The sequence below is a fragment of the Pocillopora damicornis genome, chromosome 11 (assembly GCF_964200805.1).
Source record: "Pocillopora damicornis chromosome 11, jaPocDami1.2, whole genome shotgun sequence".
Classification (NCBI taxonomy): Eukaryota; Metazoa; Cnidaria; class Anthozoa; order Scleractinia; family Pocilloporidae; genus Pocillopora; species Pocillopora damicornis.
In genome coordinates this window covers 15,033,383-15,054,239 of record NC_142680.1, presented here as the reverse complement: position 1 = coordinate 15,054,239, position 20,857 = coordinate 15,033,383, and the positions used below count along the sequence as shown (strand labels likewise).

Here is a 20,857-nt window from a genome sequence, read left to right as displayed (position 1 = left end):
AAAGTAGATACAATCTACAAATCATTACATGAAATGAGGCCTAAGCAAATGAGCTGACTCTTGATAATAAATTTGGGATCATCAAAAATATATATATAATTTCTCTCCCTGACAACCTATGAATTTTATACAGTACAGGTGATGGCTAGAAAAGTCACCTCTTGACTTTGAGACATGACGTTTATGAACAGAACTAAAACACCTGTCAAAAAATACCCCCAAAAAATTGTAATGTTTGAAAAACAAAGTGCTGCTATAGCAAGAGTTGAGTGTTCTGTAAATGCTACTCAGTCTGTAAGGTGAACTAGTCTAATTGATAGGCATCAAACTCTAGCAAGTACAAACAACATACAATACTGTGAAGATGTTGAGCAAATACATCAAAAGAGAACTTCTTGATCACATTCTCTTTGCCAGCTTCACCCATTGTTGAACTAAGTGAGGGATTCTTCAAAAACTCCTTCATTGCTAAAGCAAATGATTCGGCATCAGGATTGCATAAAAATCCAGTCACACCATTTTGAACAGTTTCCAATGGCCCTCCACTGTTAACTGCGATTACTGGACGCTTCATATACATGGCCTCAATTGGAACAATCCCAAAGTGTTCATGACTTGGAGTATAGATTAGGCAAGAACATTGATTAAGAAGACTTAACTTTTGAGCATCACTGAATGATCTCACAAATGTGACTTTACTGTTCAGGTTGTATTGTTCAGCAAGTTTGCAAAGTTCCAAATGGTGCTCTTTGTTTTCTGTTACTCTGTCATCATATCCTCCTGTAAGAACAACAAAGAAATATTGTATAAATCGAGACTGTTCCATGGAAAGTGGGCACAAACCACTTTTATTCACCAGTTGCAATGCATCAAAAGTACAAACAAGTGAGCACAGCAAACAAGTGACTTTTTGAGGCATTACAACTAGTGAATGAAAATCATTCAAGCACTTTCCATGGTATTATGTTTTTGTTTCATACATGCTGACATTTTTTCACAGTCCAATACTAAGATTGGAAGCAAATGACTGAAAATATTTCATTTGTCCAATCAGAGACATGGACAATAGTACTTCACAGTGAAAATCTCAGTATGTATGAAATAATTGTTTGAACTGAAATGTTCCCCTTCTTTTTGAACCCAGAGATATAATAAATACCTTACTAACCTTGTTTTTTTGTTCTGTACTGTAAATTACAGAAAATAGTTATTTTTGCATGGATTTATTGCCCATATGCTTTGCCCTTGGGCCATAAATCCAAAAATTTTGGAGTGTAACTCAAAGAATGGACCTTGAACTTGGTAAGTAAGAGGTACATGTAATCTAAGCTGTACATGTAATGTAAGCTAAGGACCTCAAACTTGATAAATAAAAGGTACCTTATTGTTTACCTGCCATAACTAGATGAACATCCTTCCATTCCTTGTCACTGATAATATTCCTGAGCCAATCTAATGCCTCCAAGGCAAGGTTCAAATTTTTCTTTCTTTCATATCGATTTATAGACAAGAAAACACACTTGGCAGTAGGTGGTATGAGGTCTTCAATTTCCTCCTTTACAACTGGTTTATCAAATGAAGAAAAATTCAATGAAGGATACAAGACACGTGGACGGTTACTGCACAGACTTGTAAATGTTGACAAAAATGTTTCAGCAGTAAAATTGCTGTTTACAAGAACACTATCTGCCATGCCTGAAATGGAAAAAGAACGATCATATTTGCTGACACTGCTATTGCACGTATACGACATGATGCACACTAACCATAAGCAGCCTATTTTCCATATTTTAACCATCTTCCATCAATACATGACCAAGACAGAATTTCTCCTTACAAGTCAATACAATATCAAGCAGACAAGTAATAGAACAAAGAAAAATATCCAATATCAAATTAACTGAAGTAACATCACAAGAACTGTAAGGCAGACTGTAAAGAGAAATACCAGTGAGATCTTAGGTGTGAAAGGTTTACATGAAACTTGACATAATTCTGACATGTTTCTCAACCATAAGTTACATGAGAATTGTATGATAATCTAATGGATATTATTTAATCAAAAGTCACACCCATTCTTACTTGTCCCCTGAGAAAAAAAAGATCAATGCCCCATCAACCCTTCAATCCCTTTGAGTTACTGCCCTACAGATTTCCTTACATTATCACCCTTGATACTTGAAGCCTGGTGATAATGAAAATGATACAAATAGTTAAATGTGAACCTTTTATATCCTGATAAATCTCAATCTTAGTCAACTAGACTCTTGCAAAGGTAATAAACCATGACACTTATCAAATGAGTATAAAATTTCTGGTGAACATTAATCTTTGTGCATGTCTCCCTGATTCCATGACATCATTTACAAGATACCCAAACATTAATTTATACATCATTTACAATACCAAACACTGTGATTGGTGCAAGATATCCAAATGCTGTGATGTACCATATTTATCTGTGTATAAGTCAAACCTGTGTATAAGTCGACCCCCCATTTTCAAGGTCAAAAATCAGATTTTTCATTGTTTCTAGTTAAAGAACAATTCAGACTGATAGAAAGTTCCCAAATGTTTGATATCTTATTTCTGAGAACATATTGAAAACACAGTGAATTAAAAAAAAACTGCAGAGCAAAATGTAACCTTGTGCTGTAACACTTGTTTATATCACCACGATTCATGATTTAAGCATATACGAGCACTTCGAACTACTGGAGAAGTAATTTACCATATTTTTTAAATCGCTTTGAAAATGAAATCTTCATGCATTTAAATAACCTTTTGAAAGGAGATTTAGTAGACCGAAGGAACACCGAAGAGCTTCGAAGGATCACTTGATGAAAACATCGCCATCTTGGAAACTACAAATTTGAGGAGCACTGGTAACTAAGATAACTTCTCGTGCACTGAAAACGAGAGTTAAGTACTGTAAACAGCAGCGAAGCTGTTAGGAAAAATGTCTGCTCTACAGATCAGAAGATACAATAGAAATAAGCTTTAGTAGGTTTCTGTTTAAGCCACGCAAAATTCATTATTTCAAACTTTTTCGTCTATAAAGAACATGCTGAAAACTGATGAAACTCGAACACAGTGAGAACTGGTTTTGTAAACTCGGTTTTACCAATGGACTTCAGGCAATTGTTATGCTAATTTCTTGGATTGCTTGGGTCAGGTCTTTGTCTATGACCCGTGTATAAGTCGAGGGTGATTTTTGGGCTGATTTTTCGGTCATAAAAAGTCGACTTATACATGGATAAATACGGTACTCTACACACTAACATAGAGTTATTTTTTAAATAAAAAATTCAAGAAGCTCCTGATTGTTGCACTAATTCTTCTTTTCAATACCTAAGGAAATGTATAAAGAAAGTATGGAGAATATGTATACTGATGTTTGGGTGTAAACAGCTCAGTATGGGGGAAGAAGTAATCTGTACTCAGACTGATGGTCATACTTGCTTTGGGATAAAAATCAAACTTTCCAAAATCCCCTGAACAAGGTATATTTACTTGTGCAAGCGCTACAATGAAAATTTACGTTGAAGTATATCCATTCCCCAAAATAGTGTCTTAAAATCAGGCTCCCATTCCCATCCCAAAGAAAAGTTATAAGGATGAATTAAAAGAACCATTACATATAATATAAATTACATATAATATAAATAGCCAAATAGTTAAATAAGTACAAGAATACATGAATGATACAAAAAAAAAACCTCTGGTCACTCCTGTCAGTTTGAATCTGTACTAGCACCCCCTAACCCTCAAAACTAAACACATTGACAAAGCCTTCTTTATTATCCTTCACACGTGAAGATCACATTTCAGCTTACCGGTTGTGAGTTCCTCCAACCAGTCTAATGGAGCACGATAGAGCTTTTTAAGGAAGCTTTTTCGTTGAGTTAGGAGCAAATCTGGAAAGTGACAATAAAACACGATCCGTGCTTTGCTGAGCTTTAGAAACGGGATACAGACAGACACCTGATCACAAAACACAACATCCATCCGCCATGATGAGAAGAACACCAGATAAATAGAGACATAAATCATTCTTACATACGCCCAGAAAGCGTAAAAATATCCAAAGCAGTGTCTAGGGAGCCAGTCTCCAACTGCAGTGACTTGAAGTGAACCGTTCTTAGTCTCCTCGAAGCAGTGAGATTTATCATGGTGAGATGTGAAAAAATGAACTTCGTGACCACGGGATTTCAGAGCTAAGCCAGCATCCACCACTAGACGTTCAGCGCCACCGATTCCCAGATCTGGATGAACGAAGGCAACTCGAACCATCATAGAATTAACCCACAATGAAGTAAAAATTCAGCAAATGCTTTGAAACGAACCCAACACACCTCCTTGGATGAGAATTACGTCGTGTCGTGTCGTGTACACAGAGTCTCACAGGTTGTGCACCAAAAAAAGGAAACAACGGCGTTTGTTACTTGACTTACGAGTGGTTAATGATACTTCAGGCTAGGTAAGATAACTATTGCAATGATTATTAGAAAGTCTTCTATCTGGATACACGAATGGGAATGACAAACCAATCGAACTTCAGTGAACAATTATGACCACCGTGTGTGCCATCTTGAATTTCCAAAGTTGGAGAGGTACTGGGATGAGGGTACCCGTCAGGCCTGGGTAAAAGCTAAAATGGCGGACAGTGGGGGATTGGAGTTCCAAGCTGTTAGGGAAAGACTAAAGGTATGCTTCTCTCGTTCCGTTGAAGAAACAAGCCCAGTACAAAAATCTGAGAAAAAATTTGGTTCTCCTTTGCAGTCTTGTGTAAACAAAGCTAAGGATGATAATGACGAGACGGAATTAGTTGCTGCTTTCCAAAGTACAGCTGGAAGGTATCAGAGTATGTTACTTATATGTTAAGCCTTTAAAAACTCACCTTCGTGTGGCATGTAGTTGCTAGTTCAGAACTATTGCACAGTTTTGTCTTTTGTTTATGGTCTACCAGTATAATACAATATAATGACTGCGTAAAGAAGTTGTGAATGACGATGGTGATACTAGACATAATTAGCATTGCTGCTCGACACGATTTACAGCACCACTTAAAAGGAAGTGTACAGTTTCAAGTCAAAACTTGATCCTTGATCCCCGAAACTATTGAGAATCGAGGCTCGATTATAATAATCGAGAATAATCGAAAATCGAAGATTGTGTTTCAAGAGACTGTCAATATACTTTTGAGCTGTGTTGTAAGTTCGCCACGCAATGTGTGCTGAGTTTGTGATTATCGTAATAATGATAAATCTTCATAGAAGCTTAACTGAGCTTGCAGAGATCTTTTGTCACTAGATAATGTATTACATTTGATATCCTAGAAAGTGGTAAATTGATAGTGTGACATATTTTTGTCTGTGACTTTTCCATTGTTTTAGTGAGCAGGAGAGAAAACTGGTAGTTGATCAAGTTTTTAGAGATCTTGTTAAAGATTCAGTGGTGAGTATTTGCATAGTTGGAGCAGCTCTGTTTACATGTGCTTGTTATATTATGATGATAAGCTTAAATCTAGATTCACTGAATGTATTTACATGATAAGTAGAGATTATTCCATGGAAAGTGCACATAAACAGATTTTATTCACAGGTTGCAATGCATAAAAAAATCAAACCTGTGAGTGTAGGGAACAATTGAGTTTTTTTAATTCATCACATAGAGAGAATAAATATTGTACGTGTGCACTTTCCATGGTAGTATATTTTTATTTTGTGCATACTGATTTTTTTTTCACTGACCAACACATTTCAAAGATTGGAAGTCATTTGTTGTCCTCCATTGTCAACTACTATGTTTCAAGTCTCTGATTGGACAAACAATTTATTTTCACAGTTGTACATTCAGTATGGCTAAAATGTATTAGTCTTAATAATAGCAAATACTGGTATTTTGTAATGTCCAGTTGATTCTGAGCATGATGCAAGCATATGCGTGAAGTAGGTAGAAACCATGTTGGTAAAGGGAAATTCATGATATCTGGGTGATGCACTTGGAATCATTTGATATTGCAGCATACCTTCCTAATGAAAATGATCAAAACAACTTCTGATTTCTTGAGTATCTGTGCCACCAAGACAAGGTGAAGAGATGAAAAATTGTTTGCCATGTCATCTTTCCATGTCTGAGGTTCCTCATCTTGAAAACATGAAGTATGGCACCTCTCTGTGAACAAGTTGCATTAAGAACATCATTATTCATTAGATCTCTCTTTTAGCCAGCTCAATTCTAATCTTTACCACCTGACTTCTTCTTTAGCTACATCCCTGGATATACATGTAAAACCCAAATAAATACAACAGAGAAATATGACAAGAACTGTAATTTATATATTTCAGCTCAAAGGGGGAGATATGGACAGATGCAAAGTCTTGATCAAGTTGGTTATCAAGTCAGCTCTTCAAGGTGAGCTCATTCCTTAACACCCTAACGTCAGTATGTATATTCTCCAAACTGTTCCCTATACATTTCCTAAGGCAGTGATAAGGAGAATTTGTATAATAATCAAGAGCCTCTTCAGTTAGCGATTATTTCCTTTATTCTTGTGACCTTAATGTGTGGTTGGAGTTGTAAGGAGAACTTAGATGCTAATCACTCTAAGGGGTCAAAGAGTTAACAGTTTAACTTCCAAGATCTGATTGTTAATTCTCCCTTCTAGCTGCTACATATTTCCTTGTAAATTAGTTATGAGAACTTGATGCTAAATCAAGGTAGCAGCTTTTACCTGATAAGTTTGAATATTCTCATTACCTGTTTGCTGTATAATGTATGGATATTATAGGGAAAAGTTTCTCGCAAAGCAGGAGTCTGATTTGTTGATCATGAGTATAATTACAGACAGAATTGGATGACATGAAGTCCTGTAACCAATTAATCAAAACTATGACAAAATTTGAGAAAGAATTAGACATCTGCTATATGTTTTCATAAAAAAAGACAACAGTTAACTCGGTGAAATAAGAAACATCAGCATGCGCACATGACAATTTCTGTCCCCTTACACAGGCATGATGTGTTGACTACCCCTTTAACTGTCCTATTACACTATCCGATTATAAGCATGATGTGTACACTGTCCTATGGGAGCTCAAATTGGGTCGGTGATAATCAATCATTTTTGAGAATTTTGTTATATTTTTGATTAGACAAGTAATAGCTACACTTATGATAGAAGTAACTCTTTGTTCACTTCCTTTTTTTTTTTTTTTTTTGCTACAGGATACTGTTCCCCAAACTTAGTGTTCATTTTATTAAGTGACATTTTTGACTGCATCACTCTGGAGAATTGTGATCCACTTTTCACATTTGTAGAAGAAAAGGTTTCTACTTGGACTATGGTAAGCCAAGACCTTCAAGTTATTGCTCACAAATAGATGAAGAGGAATTAAATGACTGTGCTCTGAATTATATTCTGATCGTGTAACCAAGAAGAGCAATTATTTTTGCTTCCTCAATCAGCACTGAAGCCTGACTTTATTTATCAGAATCTTGAGAGTAACTAATTTTTGATTTTTAGTTATTGATGGAATATGACCATCATTGTGTTATAATTGTGATATGCTGAATCCTTTGTACATTTTTCTGGGTTATTGCCAGGGGGAGGGGAATTTTTTTTTATCTTGAGGACAGATGCCTAGATAAGGTCAATATTTACAACCATGTTGTTGTGGCTGTCCAGTAGTACTGTAGGTCATAGAAGAGGCAAAAATGTAGTGAGAACCCAAGTGACACTTGGCTGCATCTCTTGTGGCATCTTTTTGTCCTTTCCACCTTATGACGTCATCTGTGATCTATTTCTGAACAGATGCACATGTTGGAATCTGTTTGTAAACTGTACATAGATTCTGCAGGAAAATCATGTGTTCATCTCTTAACTCTACCTGCCTTTCACTTAGCCTCATTTAAGAACTTTTTGTAGCTTTAATCTTATTTCAATTTGATTTCAGCCATTATTCTTTTCTGCTGGAAAGAACCTTCTCCTTAGAATGTGTAACGGTGAGGTTTTCAGTCTTAATAGAAGTATCCTAATAGCTAAGGGTATTTATTTGATTATTAATAAGTACCCAACCATGAAAAAATGCCTTCCTTGAATTAGTGCCCATCCTGTAGATAGAAAAAGTTGATAAATGTCCAGCTGTCCATTGTATACTCACAGGGTGAGTATACAATATAAAGACTCTCCATGAATGATTAAACTTTCACTGGTAAACTTTTTTAGACTTGCTACGCCGCTTATCAACTTCCCAGAACACAGTATTTTGTGGAAGGATTCAGCTGTTCCTGGCAAGGCTGTTTCCCCTTTCTGAAAAATCAGGTGAGCAAGTAGTCATCGCAGCATGCAATGTTTTGGCCTCTGCTGTGATCTTTGATGGAAACACAGTACATGTAAATTGGCTCTCTTCATTTTTCAGATTGAACAAAAGGTATAATAAAATTAAAAGGACATGTCAATGTATCTCAGTCAGTGGATTTAACTGTTCAGAATGTTATTACATTAAGCTGTTGGTACAATTTAGGGTGGTTTTTACACATAGAGGGTTCCTTGTTACTGTAAAATTAGGGTTGGTATAGATCCTAGAAAGTCATAAAATTTTAGAATTTCATTTTCCAAGCCTGGAAAGTCATGGAATTTAGGTTTGGCTCCTGGAAAATCATGGAAAGTCAGCAGGCTTTCTATCAGTGCAATAAAATTTTTTGACCAAAATTGAAAAATTGATCAACAAGTTAAAAATTAAATTTCAGTAGAAATAAGCATTAGTGTGTATTGCAAGATCTACATTTATGTACAATTTTGTTTATACTGCTTTCTTGTGTGACATTTATGCAAATTTGTGTGCCACTTGAAATGAACCAATCAGTACACCTGCTTAACTATGGTCTTGGAAATTTTTTGAAAAATCACTGAAAAAGTCCTTAAAAGTCAAGGAATTTTCACAACTCAAAAATGTGCAAACCCCAAAATTTGTTTTAGAATTTGCATTTCTGCAAACATTTTTAAAACTGCAAGCCATGTACCTGGGTTACATCAAGGATAAGTCCAAGTTGCTATATTTGATGTCCAGACTATTACAGCGGAAATTATAGGCAAGGATTCAAAGCTTTCTCAATTTTCAATGTACATGTAAATGAGTTTACAGGGTGTATATTCATTGAAGCAACCAATGTTCAACTTCTTTCTGAAGACTCTGCACATGATTTCTTTCAACTTCTTTTCAAAAAAGGTTTGGATCAATGTTAGTATCTGAGCAACTTTGCACCTACCTCTCCCATAACCCAACATTAACCCTAGCTTGTTATCAGTTGACTGCTGTTGGGTTAGGGGAGGGGTAGGTTTTGCAGTTGTTGTCCCACTTTTTTTCCAAAATTTTTGTTGTCAAACTTGACATGTTGCTTATCTGCAAGTGCAGCCTATCTGCGAGTGTTTATGGTAACTTCTTAGAGAGTAATATTCAAGTCTTTTATTTTTGCTCTTCTCTCTACTTCAGGTCTAAATTTAATGAGTCAGTTTAATTATGAAAACACCACAACATATACAAAACAAACAACTGCTGAACTGAAGGTAATTGTGATGTAATTGATAAAATTAACCCTTTGACTCCCATGAGCGACCAAGACAGAATTTCTCCTTACAATTTCTGTTCAATATCAAATAGATACAGGGGGTGTTAGTGATGAGAATAGAGGAAAATATCAATTTGGGAATAATTATTTGATCCACTACTAAATTCTCTGAACTAACATTAGAAGAATTGTATGGTTGACAGTAAGGAGAATTAGAAATTTGATCTGGGAGTTAAAGGGTTAGGCAATAATTAGGTCATGAGTGTTACATTGTTTTGTTGTCAGACACAGTACTGCACAGCTCAGCTGCAGCACATAATTAAAGTAAATTCTGTACCCAGGCTGAGTTGCCCCATTCTGGACTTTTGTTGATTTTCTCAGCATTACTGACTAGGAGCCCTTACAGAGACAGTTGTAGAGATTCAAATCATCACACAGGGTTGTCATTAGAAGATAAAGATATTACAATGTAATTAGAATGTTGTACTTTCTTAGATAGCTTTTGTCTTCTGTAATTACATGTAGCAATTGATTTATTTTGGTATTATTAATTGTAGGACAAAGCTATTGGAAGAGAAATGGAAGTAGATGGCCAAGAAGCTGGGGAATTAACAACAAGGTAGAATGTGGAGCAAATTTGACAATTTCCTGAAAATATCCACACTTTGCATTTACACTGTCAGTTCTGTGAATAGTGTTGGAGGTCTGAGGACTCATCTTTGAATCTGATGTGTTACTTGACTTGGCTTTGAAAAAGTTTCTTTGGTTTTTTTCAAGACAACAGTCAATGTAAAAAATTTGAAGCTGCACACTATTAATAGAAAATAATACTGTCAATAAACTGATATGGAAAAAATGAAATGAAAATGAAAGGTCCACCCCCATAGACACTTCTTCACTTCTACACCTCTATGCTTGGTTACATGTACATGTAGTTTTATTAAAGCAGTGTTAGTAATAGGGTAGTCTAGCATTTTTTAAGTTTATTTACAAATTAAATTTATTCCACAGTACTGTCCCAATTGACTTCAACCTGTATAAGAAATTTTGGGCATTACAAGATTATTTCCGTAATCCCACTCAGTGTTACACCACTTTGGCCTGGAAAACATTCACACAGGTGAGTAAACCCTTCAACTCCCAGATCAAACTCATAATTCTCCTTACTGTCAACCATACAATTCTTACATATAATGTTAGTTCTGATAATTTGGTATTGGATCGCGTTATTATCCCCAAATTGATACTTTTCTTTATTCTCATCACTTATCTGGTTGATATTGTATTGATATTGTAAGGAGAAATTCTGTCTTGGTCACTCGTGGGAGTTAAAGTTTTAAGTCTTGTTTCAGAGTAAACAAATATATTTTTTTCTATGATGAACATGAAATGTGGTTTTTAACACATACACTAAGATTAGATGACTCTATGGTTGAAGTTGTTGTGGGGTACTTGGTTACATTGCCCTGGTGCTTGTGTTAGAGATTTGCATCAACCCAAAAAGAACCTCAAACTGCTTTAATTCCTGCCTATGAAATAAAGGATTTCTGATGAATGAAGAATTCATTGTTTCTCATAGGATATAGAATGGTGATTCAAACTATCAGTGTATGTCAAGACTTGTTTACTGTAACACTTTCTTTGCTTCTAGTATACAAAAGAAGTTCTAAATGTGTTTAGAAGTGTCAAGTTGGAACATGTTACATGGAAAAAGAAAGCAAAGGAGTTTAAAGATCTCCAGGGAAGGTACTGTTGGAGAGCTGACTACAATATTAAACCTATCCATCTTAGATTTGTGAACACAACAGAAGCATGTACAAGCACAGACATACAACTCTGCCAAACAATTGTAGTCATAGTGACATTTAAGGCAATAAAATAAAAGCTTATTTAAATTCATGATTGAAGGATAAGAGAGACTGAGAGAGAAATCTGCCTACAGCTTATCTCAGTTTCTGATGTGTATACCATTGAGGACTGTTGCTGCTCCCCCTGGATGGAATGCTAGTATATCTCATGTTTTCCTTCTTCTTGACCCCCAGTATTTTTCACATTTCTGTTACAATTTCCTGGGGCATTAGTAAGGCTCCAGATGTCAGTGAACTTAAGTTAGCTGCTGAAAACATTGGGTCAATTTCAATTGAGAGCCAAGTTACATTTTGATTTAAAAGCTCTAGATTGATTTAAGGCACTGCCTTAATATTTTAGCAACACTTAGTTGAAAAAGATGCTAAAATTTCAACGACAATGTTATTCTTTTTTTTTTAATAAATTTGGTACATCTTGTCATTGTTTTAATGTCTATCATACTGTATGCTCATTCAATAAAGTACTTATAAGAAACATTATGATTTTTTTTTAATCAGTGACAGCAAAGATCTGGCTCGCTATTTTGCCAAGTTTCTTACTAACGAGAAGGTAATTTCAACAATTGAATTACTTGTGGGTGTCTGCATATGAATTTTGTAACATTGTCAGCAAGAATCTGACACTTTTTTTCTCTATCTTTTTGCTGTGTGAATAAAGCTCCTTGATCTTCAACTAAGTGACAGTAACTTCAGGAGAACTGTAAGTGAATCATTGTTAATACAATTAATGCAAAATTGAAAATGTCTAAGGGGCTTCAGAAAGAGCTTCCAGAGGCTTATATTATCAGGGTTCATACGGTGGAGTTTTATGTTGACATTTTCCAGTACTGGAAAGTCGTGGGAAACGATTACAGGACCCAGAAAGTCCCTAGAAATCTGTTTAACTCAAGCAATAGAGTTTTCTGAATTTACGTTATGAGAAATATAAGTAGACCGTATGGAGAATTGATTGTAAAATCTTGGAAATAAAAGAGTTTAGGGTAAAAACTGGAGTTCTGGAAAAATCAATCAGAGTCTTAGAAAGCTCCTCGCAATTTTTTTTTCTGAAAAGGGTACGAGCCCTCCCTTATTTTACTTCCATTTTTTTGGAGATTGTTGTGCATCATTTAACTGTATACATCATTAAAAAGTTAATGTGTCAAAATCCGATTTAGTCATGCACAATGTTCCTTCCTTTTTTTTCAGATCCTTGTACAAATGTTAATAATATATCAGTACCTTGCTGGTAATGTCAAGTTTAAAAGGTGAGTTATTTTTCTTAATTTCTTACTCATTTATTTATCCTCTTTAATTTCTCTGTTTTCTTAGCAAAGGCTTTCATATCTTTTTTCTGAGTTACCCCTGGATGGGTATAACCAGGAGACTTCCATTTTTTCCATGCTTGCAATGTACATATTAAATTGAGGTATAACACATCGGTGTGTTTTCATACTGAGATGAATTTTAAATCCATCCAGACCACAGCAAATAAGGACAATATAACCCTTTGATAATGGTCCAACTCCACATAAAATTTGAAATAAGGAAATTACAGGGTGTGAAATTAATTTTTTTTCTGATAGCCGCTTGGCTCCTAAATTGTTCAAAGTGGTAGCCAATTCAAAATAGGTTGGTCGCCATTTTTAAAGACAAACAAAACCTTTTTTTTACGCCGTCAGCGTTCTAGATAGACCCTCCAAAATTAGGGTAGAAAAAAGATCTTTAACATGCTACAAAGTGGACACTAGGATGGAAGATATACAACGTTCAAGCTCACCTAAATCCAAGATTATGTCTAGTTATCGATCGAGATGCATGTGCTGCGTTTTGGAAACAAATTTAACGAGGAAGTTTGCCGCGGTATCTTTGCAAATCTTTTTAGTTCACTATATCTCTAGGTATGGTTATGATGAAGCATTTTAGTCGCCAATTTGGCGACTAATTTTCAGGATTTGGTCGCCAAAGTGAAAAATTTAGTCGCCTTGGCGCCTGTATTAGGCACAATTTCACGCCCTGAATCATTGAACCTTATCAAAGGTACGGCGTATAATCAAAACTATAACAGAATTCTCGAACGTGATTGGTTATAACCAGTCCAATATGAGCACCAATAGGACAGTGTACGCATCGTGCTTGTCGTCCAATTCTGTCTGTAATCATACACGTGATAAACAAATCGGACGGTTGTCCGATTTTGATTACAGACCGAGTTGGACTCAGTCGGTCCTATCACCCTTATAAATCACTGCGCTGAATGACATTTCATTTTAAATTATAATTTGACCTGAAAATAGGGGACAAGAAATGCCATTCCCGTTATTATTCCCATTACAGAAGTTGCTTACTCGAAAGACTTTTGACTTTATTTCTGGTTAATTTTTGTGTTTCATTATTCAGCACAAACCAAGTCCTGAGTGAGTCTCAATCCACGTGGATCAAAGATGCAACATCTCAAGTATATGAAGTAAGGCTTTCTTTCTCAACATCTCTTATGTAGGAACGTTGCCAACTTAAGTTTGAATACGAATAAGTTAAAATTGCTCTGAACTGCATGAAGAGACCTTTCTGAAAATGTTTCCATTAAGATGTATTTGTTTTGCTTTTTGCAGTTGTTGAGAGAAACACCACCTGATGGCGATAAATTTGCGAAAACTGTGGAGGTTTGTGTTATATTCCACTTGGATGTAGTTGTGCAACCAAAACCTTTTCTGATGAGTTGCTATTGCTGTTTGATTTACGAGGTTGAGAACATGTGAAAGTGATCGAAGATTTGCCGTTAAATAATCGGGGGGGGGGGGGAGAGAAGGTAAGGTTTACGTGATTTTGCCGTTTGGCGAGTACAAAAATTGAGACGGTTCAGTGGCCGGAACTACAAATGAAAAACTTGGAAACTTAAGTTTAAAATTTGGCCTGAGTGTGAGTGTGATTCTTCATTTCTACAAACTCGAGCACTTCATGAAGTAACAAAATTAGGTCGCCAATCAGAGCGAAGGAAAATATCACAACCAATCAGAACTCGAAGCAAAAACAAGCAAATTGCTCAAAGCGCGGGAAAAAGTGGGTGGACTAGTCGCGACTGGTTTTAGTTTTGAATTTGATTGGTTTAGAGAGTGGCGCGAGCTCTCTCAGCCAATCAGAGAGCAAAGTGAAGGTTTACTTTCACCTTTATCACCTTTGTCTCAGTGATATGGCAAATACATTTACAAATTTAGGATTCCGTTGCCCGTTACAAAACCGCTGGTTTTTGGGTTTTAGAGATATCGTTTCAGAAGCATTCAAGGAAGCACGTATAAATTCTGAACAATTTTTTTTAAAACACAGCATATCCTAGAAAGAGAAGAAAACTGGATATCATGGAAGAACGAAGGATGTCCAAGTTTCATTAAAGACAGGTAGCTTTTAAAGATAGTTATGTCATGCCAAAAGTGGCTGCCCTGTGTCAGTCATAACTAACTTTATTTTCGTCATAGACAAACTGTTTCGGACGACTTCTCTCTCTGGACGCATCCAAATTAAGTAATCACAGCTTGCAAACACTTTTTCATTCTTCAGTCAGGATGAAAACGCCGGGGGAGACGTCGATCAAGAAATCAGTTTATTATTTCGCTAATTATTGTGCTAATTCTGCGAATGGCTGGATGTGTCAAGCGTCTCTTACGGCGTTACATCTCAACTTTAGCATAGCTTATGTGAGGAGCGTTGAGTTCCAAATGGAAACTTATTTAATAATTTGCCGTCAGGGTGCGCAAAATCAGGTGATTTTACGTTGTAGGGGATTGCTAAGAAATGCTGAGCAAAATCGTCTCAAAAACGCACGTATTGAGCTATTGTTCCGCCCATTACTTCGTCAAGGCAATACATCAGGTTAGCATTAAGGCAATAAATCAGTTTGCACGAATCAGACTTGCAACACTAGACTGACGGACAATTCCTTAATTGACACAACAACCAGGGTCCAGTGGACAGCGTTAACCGGGACATGGAGGTCAACTTAGTAACCGAGCCCCTGCTCACCTCCACGCACTCAACATAACACTTAGAGAAACCATAGTATGCGGAATGAATACTGTGCTGCATTGTGGGAGAGAGGAAAGGATAGAAGTATGAAAGCTAGGGATGCAGTCGAACAAGAGTGTATGGCAATACCAGGGGTTTCAATCATTTTTTCCATAAGCGGCTGCCGATGATATCGTAGGCGGCTGTGCCGTAAAGCGAAACTCAAAACAGCAGAGAGCCAGCTCGCAGGCTAAAGAGTCGGCGGAAGACGGCTGGAAACGTTTTTTTTTTAACCCCTGGGAAATACCCTTGCAAACTTGGAGCCCCCGCTCATGACCTTGCTGGAATACTGGGAATACTGCTTTGACTTGCCTTTCCTCAGCCTAAATAACCACGTGCCCCTTTTAAGAATCCTGCGCAATTTTCACCCAGAAAGAGTGATCTTAGGTTGTTTGTTGTAGCGAATGCAAGAAGATTTTTTATATGAACATGTACATTTATTTGGGAATATTTTCCTTGTGATGTATCTGACATTGTAATTCATTTTCAGAAGCCAAGATGAAGTGGCACCCAAACCCACAAGGTGAAAGTAAACTTATACTAGGTCGAGTTTTCCTGGCTTGAGCGGTAGACTTAGAAGTAAAAACACAAGAATTTGTCGTGATTTACGCAATAATTCAAGCCTAATTCAGGCTTTCAGCAAGCAAAACGGAGTGAAATAGTAAACGGCGCGACGAATAGTTAACGGTAGCAACAGAGCGAAAACCAGGGATGCTAAAGTTCATTCCGCGACCCGACCCAGACCGTCCTCATTTTTCTCACCCCTTTGTTACTATCGCTGTTCGTTTTACCTACTGAATGTCTTATACAAACTACAATACAGTCGAATCCTGATAACCCGAATCTTCAAAGGAAATTGAAAAAAAAAATCACAACGTAACGGAAATGGTTTGGACTGCAGTACACTGTTTGTTTTAATTTGCCTCGTATTGACAGACGTGGCTCGACGTTATTTGAGTTATAGGGGTTAAAAGTTGCAGAGAGTGTAAGAAAGCGACAATTCGAGTGAGCGGGATGTTCGAGTTACCGAGGGTAAAACTGCAATAGATGAATGATGGAAATGGTGGGGAAATCGATTTTGGTTCGAGTTAGCGCGAGGTTCGAGTTAGCGAGTGATTAAGTTACTAAGATTCGACTCTAGTTCCAAAAATCTCTCCTGAGTCTGACTACTTTTTCTTCTCTCAGATTTTCTTTTTCGCCTACAACGTCCTTGGTATTCTTAGATAAATTTCTATTATAGAAAATGGAATTATGAGAAAGGGTTCCAACTTAATAATTTATAAATAGTTTGACAAATTTTACTTGACAATGTTCCCATGATTTCTGAACAGAAAGCGTAAAGTCAGTCTTGGGGAAGAGATGGCCTCAGGTTGGAAATCCAAAAAAGTGCTCATGGGAAGGTAAAGTGTACTTGTAAAACTGGTTATGATGGGATTATCTGTTTAATCCTTTTATCCTTATTAAAGAGTGACTGGCATCTGACATCTCCTTACAATATCACCCTTGAAGAAAGAAGAATTTGCTTTGGATCTTGGTGCGACTCCATGCAAAAGAGAAGCAATCACAGATCATTCAGACAAGAATGAAGGAAATAAGCACCAACTAAAGAAATTCTTGATTTTTAACTCGTGAATTGCGCGCATGCGCAAGAGCGAGTTATAGATACGATGTGGGGAATGCCATTCGCTCGCTCGCTCGCTCGATTGGTCGATTCCTGTAAACTTTTTTTAGATTTTAGGCTTTTGAGTGCATTTTATAGTTTTTGGCGAGCAATAAACAGACGAAATGGCGACCTTTGTTGCTAAGAATAGTGGTGGGGTGAAAAAGAAGCCAATGATAATCTTAAAAGAGTTTTTTTTTTCGTTTTAGTTTCAACAAGCGGCGCCAGCGACTGGCAGGCATGCAAGGATTCACACTGAAATAACAGAACAACCTTCGTTTGTCATAAAATTGTAATTTACAGTTCTTGAACTTGAAAACAATCCGAAGATTCATTGAAAATATCACTTACTGCGAAGCGCTCGGAGTTTACAGATGTTCAAAAGCTTTTTCTGTTATAGCGTGAGATTGAGGACAAAATTGATCATTACGTTTCGTCGCGTGTGTTTTTCCTGTGAGAAGCAACAAAAGATGCCGGCGACTGACGAAATAACAAGTTAACACGAAAATCAGATAACACCTAAACAAACAATTTTAGCTACCGATTTTCAGTGAATTTTTAAAGAACAATTTTCTTTTAAGTTTCAAGACAATTTGAAGATTCAACATACAAACAACGTACTAAAATGCGAAAGTTACACACCACAAAATTGATAAATAGGCCTGAAATGAAATTCTATCTTGTTATTGATCATACGTTGCCTAGCACGTGACCTAAATCTACCCAGGCGGAGATCCAAAATGACGGTGGCAGGCTTGGCTTAGTTATATCACTCAAAACTCGTTCCCGTTTGTCTCATTTGATAAAGAGGGAATCGTTAATGTTTTCATTAAGACAGTATTGCCTTGATTTTCTAATATTTACAACGAAAGACAGTAAATTTCACTTTTCACCCACATTTACTTCCAACCTTTTCTTTTGAACCAGAAACAAAAATGATAGACGTTTAAAACACATGACATCATCCACCTTGTCAAATGTAATAGCATGATCATTTCAATTGTAATGCCTTCTTATCCCAACGTTACTTTGTTTCTTTGCTACATTAGCGAACACTGAACTACTGCTAGTACTCTAGATATGACAATCAACCACAAAATTCCCTAAACCAGATAACATTAAACATAATCTAAAAAATCATGTGTCAATTCACGAGTTTGCTCACAGAGCACTTTGATTTAACAAGCGCTCCTTGTCAGCAGCTTGGGAAATGTGTAGTACAGAGAATATTCTTATTAATGTTAGAGTATAAAGTGTTGAAGGACTATACCATAGAAACCGTTCAATTTTCATAGATCCTGTTTAAAGTATGTAGGAAAAATTCTAATTGGAAAGTAGTCGTTCGACTGTCGACAGATGTATCGATCGAGAGCTACGTCGGTAAGTCACCGATACTTCACCGAGTATTGATCGACTATCTAAAGAAGGAAACTGCGCAAACTCGCTTCTCATCATATTTTTTTCCCCTTGTTGCAGCAATGAGTTGACTCGTCTTTGGAATTTATGCCCGGACAATTTGGAAGCTTGCAAAGCCGAAAACAGGTAACAGAGCATGAAACACATGTGCCGAGAAGCTGTTGTCGTGTCAGGGATATCTTAGCATATTTTCAAGCTGAAAGAGGCTTCTGTTTTATTGGAAATATTTGACCTGTTGGGTCGTTCTTACCATTTTGGTTGATCTTTCTCTTTAACTTTTAGAGTTTTTCTCCCAACCCTTGAGGAATATTTTTCGGAGGCCATAGAGCAAGCTGATCCAGCCGCTATGGTGGAAGAGGAGTACAAGTATGGATGTCTTTTGAAATGTTCACGCAGATATGTTTTCACTGCATTTAATTCAGCTGGTAATTTCATTACCAAGCTCAAAAATTCCCATCCTTCTCAACCCTGTGACCCCCAAGAGTGACTAGCATCTAATTTCTCCTTACAATATCTCCTATTAATCCCGCATTAAGGTTTCGAGAATAAAAGAAATGATCACCAACTAAAGGAGATCTTGATTGTTAAACAAATTCTCCTTGTCAGCGCCCTTGGAAATGTATGGAGAACAGTATGGAGAATATGTATTTGGATGTTAGGGTGTAAAGGGTGAATCATAAATTGCCAAACGAATCAAGGGCTCATAAGAAACTTTGGGAAGCGTTGCGGAAATTATAGTTGTGTCTTGTACTGTTGGTGGGTAATGAAGTAGGACTGTTTCCTTACTCTCAATCAAGAGTTCTTTCTTTCTCTTGCAGGGTTACAAAAAACAGTAACTTTGGTTGGCGAGGTAGGTTTCCTTCTCCAAACAGAGCAATTTTCAATTGAGTCTCGAAAGTAATCTGGGATTGCATTGGTTTTGCTTTACTTCGCTTTGTGATTGGTCCAGAAAACTCGCGTCATCCTATCGACCAGTCAGACGCAATCATGACTTGGTCGCCCGCGTTTTCTCGCGTTTTGGGCGGTTGGGTTCTTTGTGTTCTCATTGGCTCTTAGATGTATTTTCCTTCTGATTGGTGGTTGTGATTATTTTGGTTTTGGTTTATTAAAACTCAATCGAAAAGCGCTCTATTTCGACAAATTTGATGTTATGACCACCGATATTTAAAATATTTTGCGGGGCATGATTAAGTCACTCCTCCATTAGTCCTTCCACTCTCAGGATCTCATTAGTAATTCTCCTTACTTTCTGCCATACAATATTAAGAATTATCGTTAATTATGTTCCACTTGCAGCATTGCGTCTCCTCGCTCGTAGAAGCCATCACTTTTTCCAGCCAAGCACCAACCCGTTCAAAACGCTTCCAGACTACCTTGAAAGTGTTGTACAACAACTTGCGCAAGAATTACCGGTAAGACGTCTAACTTCTGTTTGGTTTGTACTACTTCTAGACTCGGTTTTTTTTCTCTTAGCTTGTCGCATGAAAGATGTAAGTCGTATTTAGCTTTTTAACAAATTTGACCGACACACTTTTTTTTTCGTCAATCACTCACACGAAATAAAATCCAAACTTAGCTTCTTTTATTCATTAGCTTATTTTAATCATTTACAGAACTTAAAGACTGAGGAAGGCATCGTGGTTAATGGTGAGTGCCACATTAAACTAAACGCGAAGATGATTTTGTTTTTTTTTGTCATATTCTTTTGTTGCAAAATATTCATTTTAAAAGATGATCTTCATTGCTTTTTTATTTCGCAAATGCATCCATATTTAAAGGGGTAGTGTAAGAGAGAGAGAGTGGACAAAATTGACGAATGGGACACTTGTCGATTTTTGTTCCATCGTTACGCTGTTTTTACGTCCGCGATAAGAAATGCCGTTTTAGCACCAAATCATAGCGGTAAAAGCCGTCCTTTGCACGACAGAGAATATTTCTTCCATCAGCGGATGTTGTAGGAATTAGAGGCTTACTGGGTTGTTCCAATGCTCAAAAGGTACCTCCAATCACTTGAATGTTCCCTTGTCTTATAATTAGCACGGATAACCTGAAGTATATAGAAGAGCGGGCTACTCTCCTTCAAAAAGTCATTTTTGGAAACCCACAGAACTGCAAGATGTGTCTGTACTCGCTCGTTAACGGATTGAATTCATTGCAGGAACCTCGGACTCAGCCGTGCCTATCACGTGATGGCACCAAAAGCAAGTCACTGGCTTGTGTCAAGTGAAGACAGCATCACATCCGCAAGATATTATATCCATTTAATTCTCTCTTAATTGTAATTAAAGCTGTTTGCAAGACCAGA

General features: G+C 36.8%; 2 protein-coding genes across 3 annotated transcripts in view; one reads left to right on the top strand and one right to left on the bottom strand.

Annotated features, from left to right (window-relative positions):
* LOC149037748 (alpha-1,3/1,6-mannosyltransferase ALG2-like) overlaps positions 1-4,615 on the bottom strand; it is a 6,359-nt gene extending 1,744 nt beyond the window's left edge. The window contains exons 1-3 of the mRNA XM_089188055.1: positions 3,837-4,615; positions 1,393-1,695; positions 353-780 (exon numbers count right to left, since the gene is read on the bottom strand). Coding sequence (XP_089044181.1) covers positions 353-780; positions 1,393-1,695; positions 3,837-4,296 — 1,191 coding nt within the window. The 5' untranslated portion in view covers positions 4,297-4,615. The remainder of the gene's footprint in view (positions 1-352; positions 781-1,392; positions 1,696-3,836) is intronic.
* LOC113686652 (THO complex subunit 1) lies at positions 4,570-20,857 on the top strand. 2 transcript variants are annotated; one of them, XM_089188053.1, is made up of 25 exons: positions 4,579-4,707; positions 4,783-4,856; positions 5,397-5,457; positions 6,351-6,417; positions 7,231-7,349; positions 7,959-8,007; positions 8,231-8,326; positions 9,498-9,571; positions 10,131-10,192; positions 10,585-10,693; positions 11,225-11,319; positions 11,940-11,991; positions 12,100-12,141; positions 12,627-12,685; positions 13,818-13,884; positions 14,030-14,080; positions 14,742-14,812; positions 15,967-15,999; positions 16,808-16,876; positions 18,613-18,678; positions 18,835-18,918; positions 19,371-19,402; positions 19,849-19,964; positions 20,166-20,199; positions 20,711-20,857. In XM_089188053.1, the coding sequence occupies exons 1-25, from the start codon at positions 4,657-4,659 to the stop codon at positions 20,740-20,742; spliced, it is 1,665 nt and encodes a 554-aa protein (XP_089044179.1). In that variant the 5' UTR covers positions 4,579-4,656; the 3' UTR covers positions 20,743-20,857. The 2 variants fall into 2 exon arrangements, with proteins under 2 accessions (XP_089044180.1, XP_089044179.1); XM_089188054.1 differs by lacking the exons at positions 18,613-18,678; positions 18,835-18,918; positions 19,371-19,402; ... (1 more) ...; positions 20,166-20,199; positions 20,711-20,857 and adding an exon at positions 16,970-18,311 and having other exon boundaries at positions 4,570-4,707.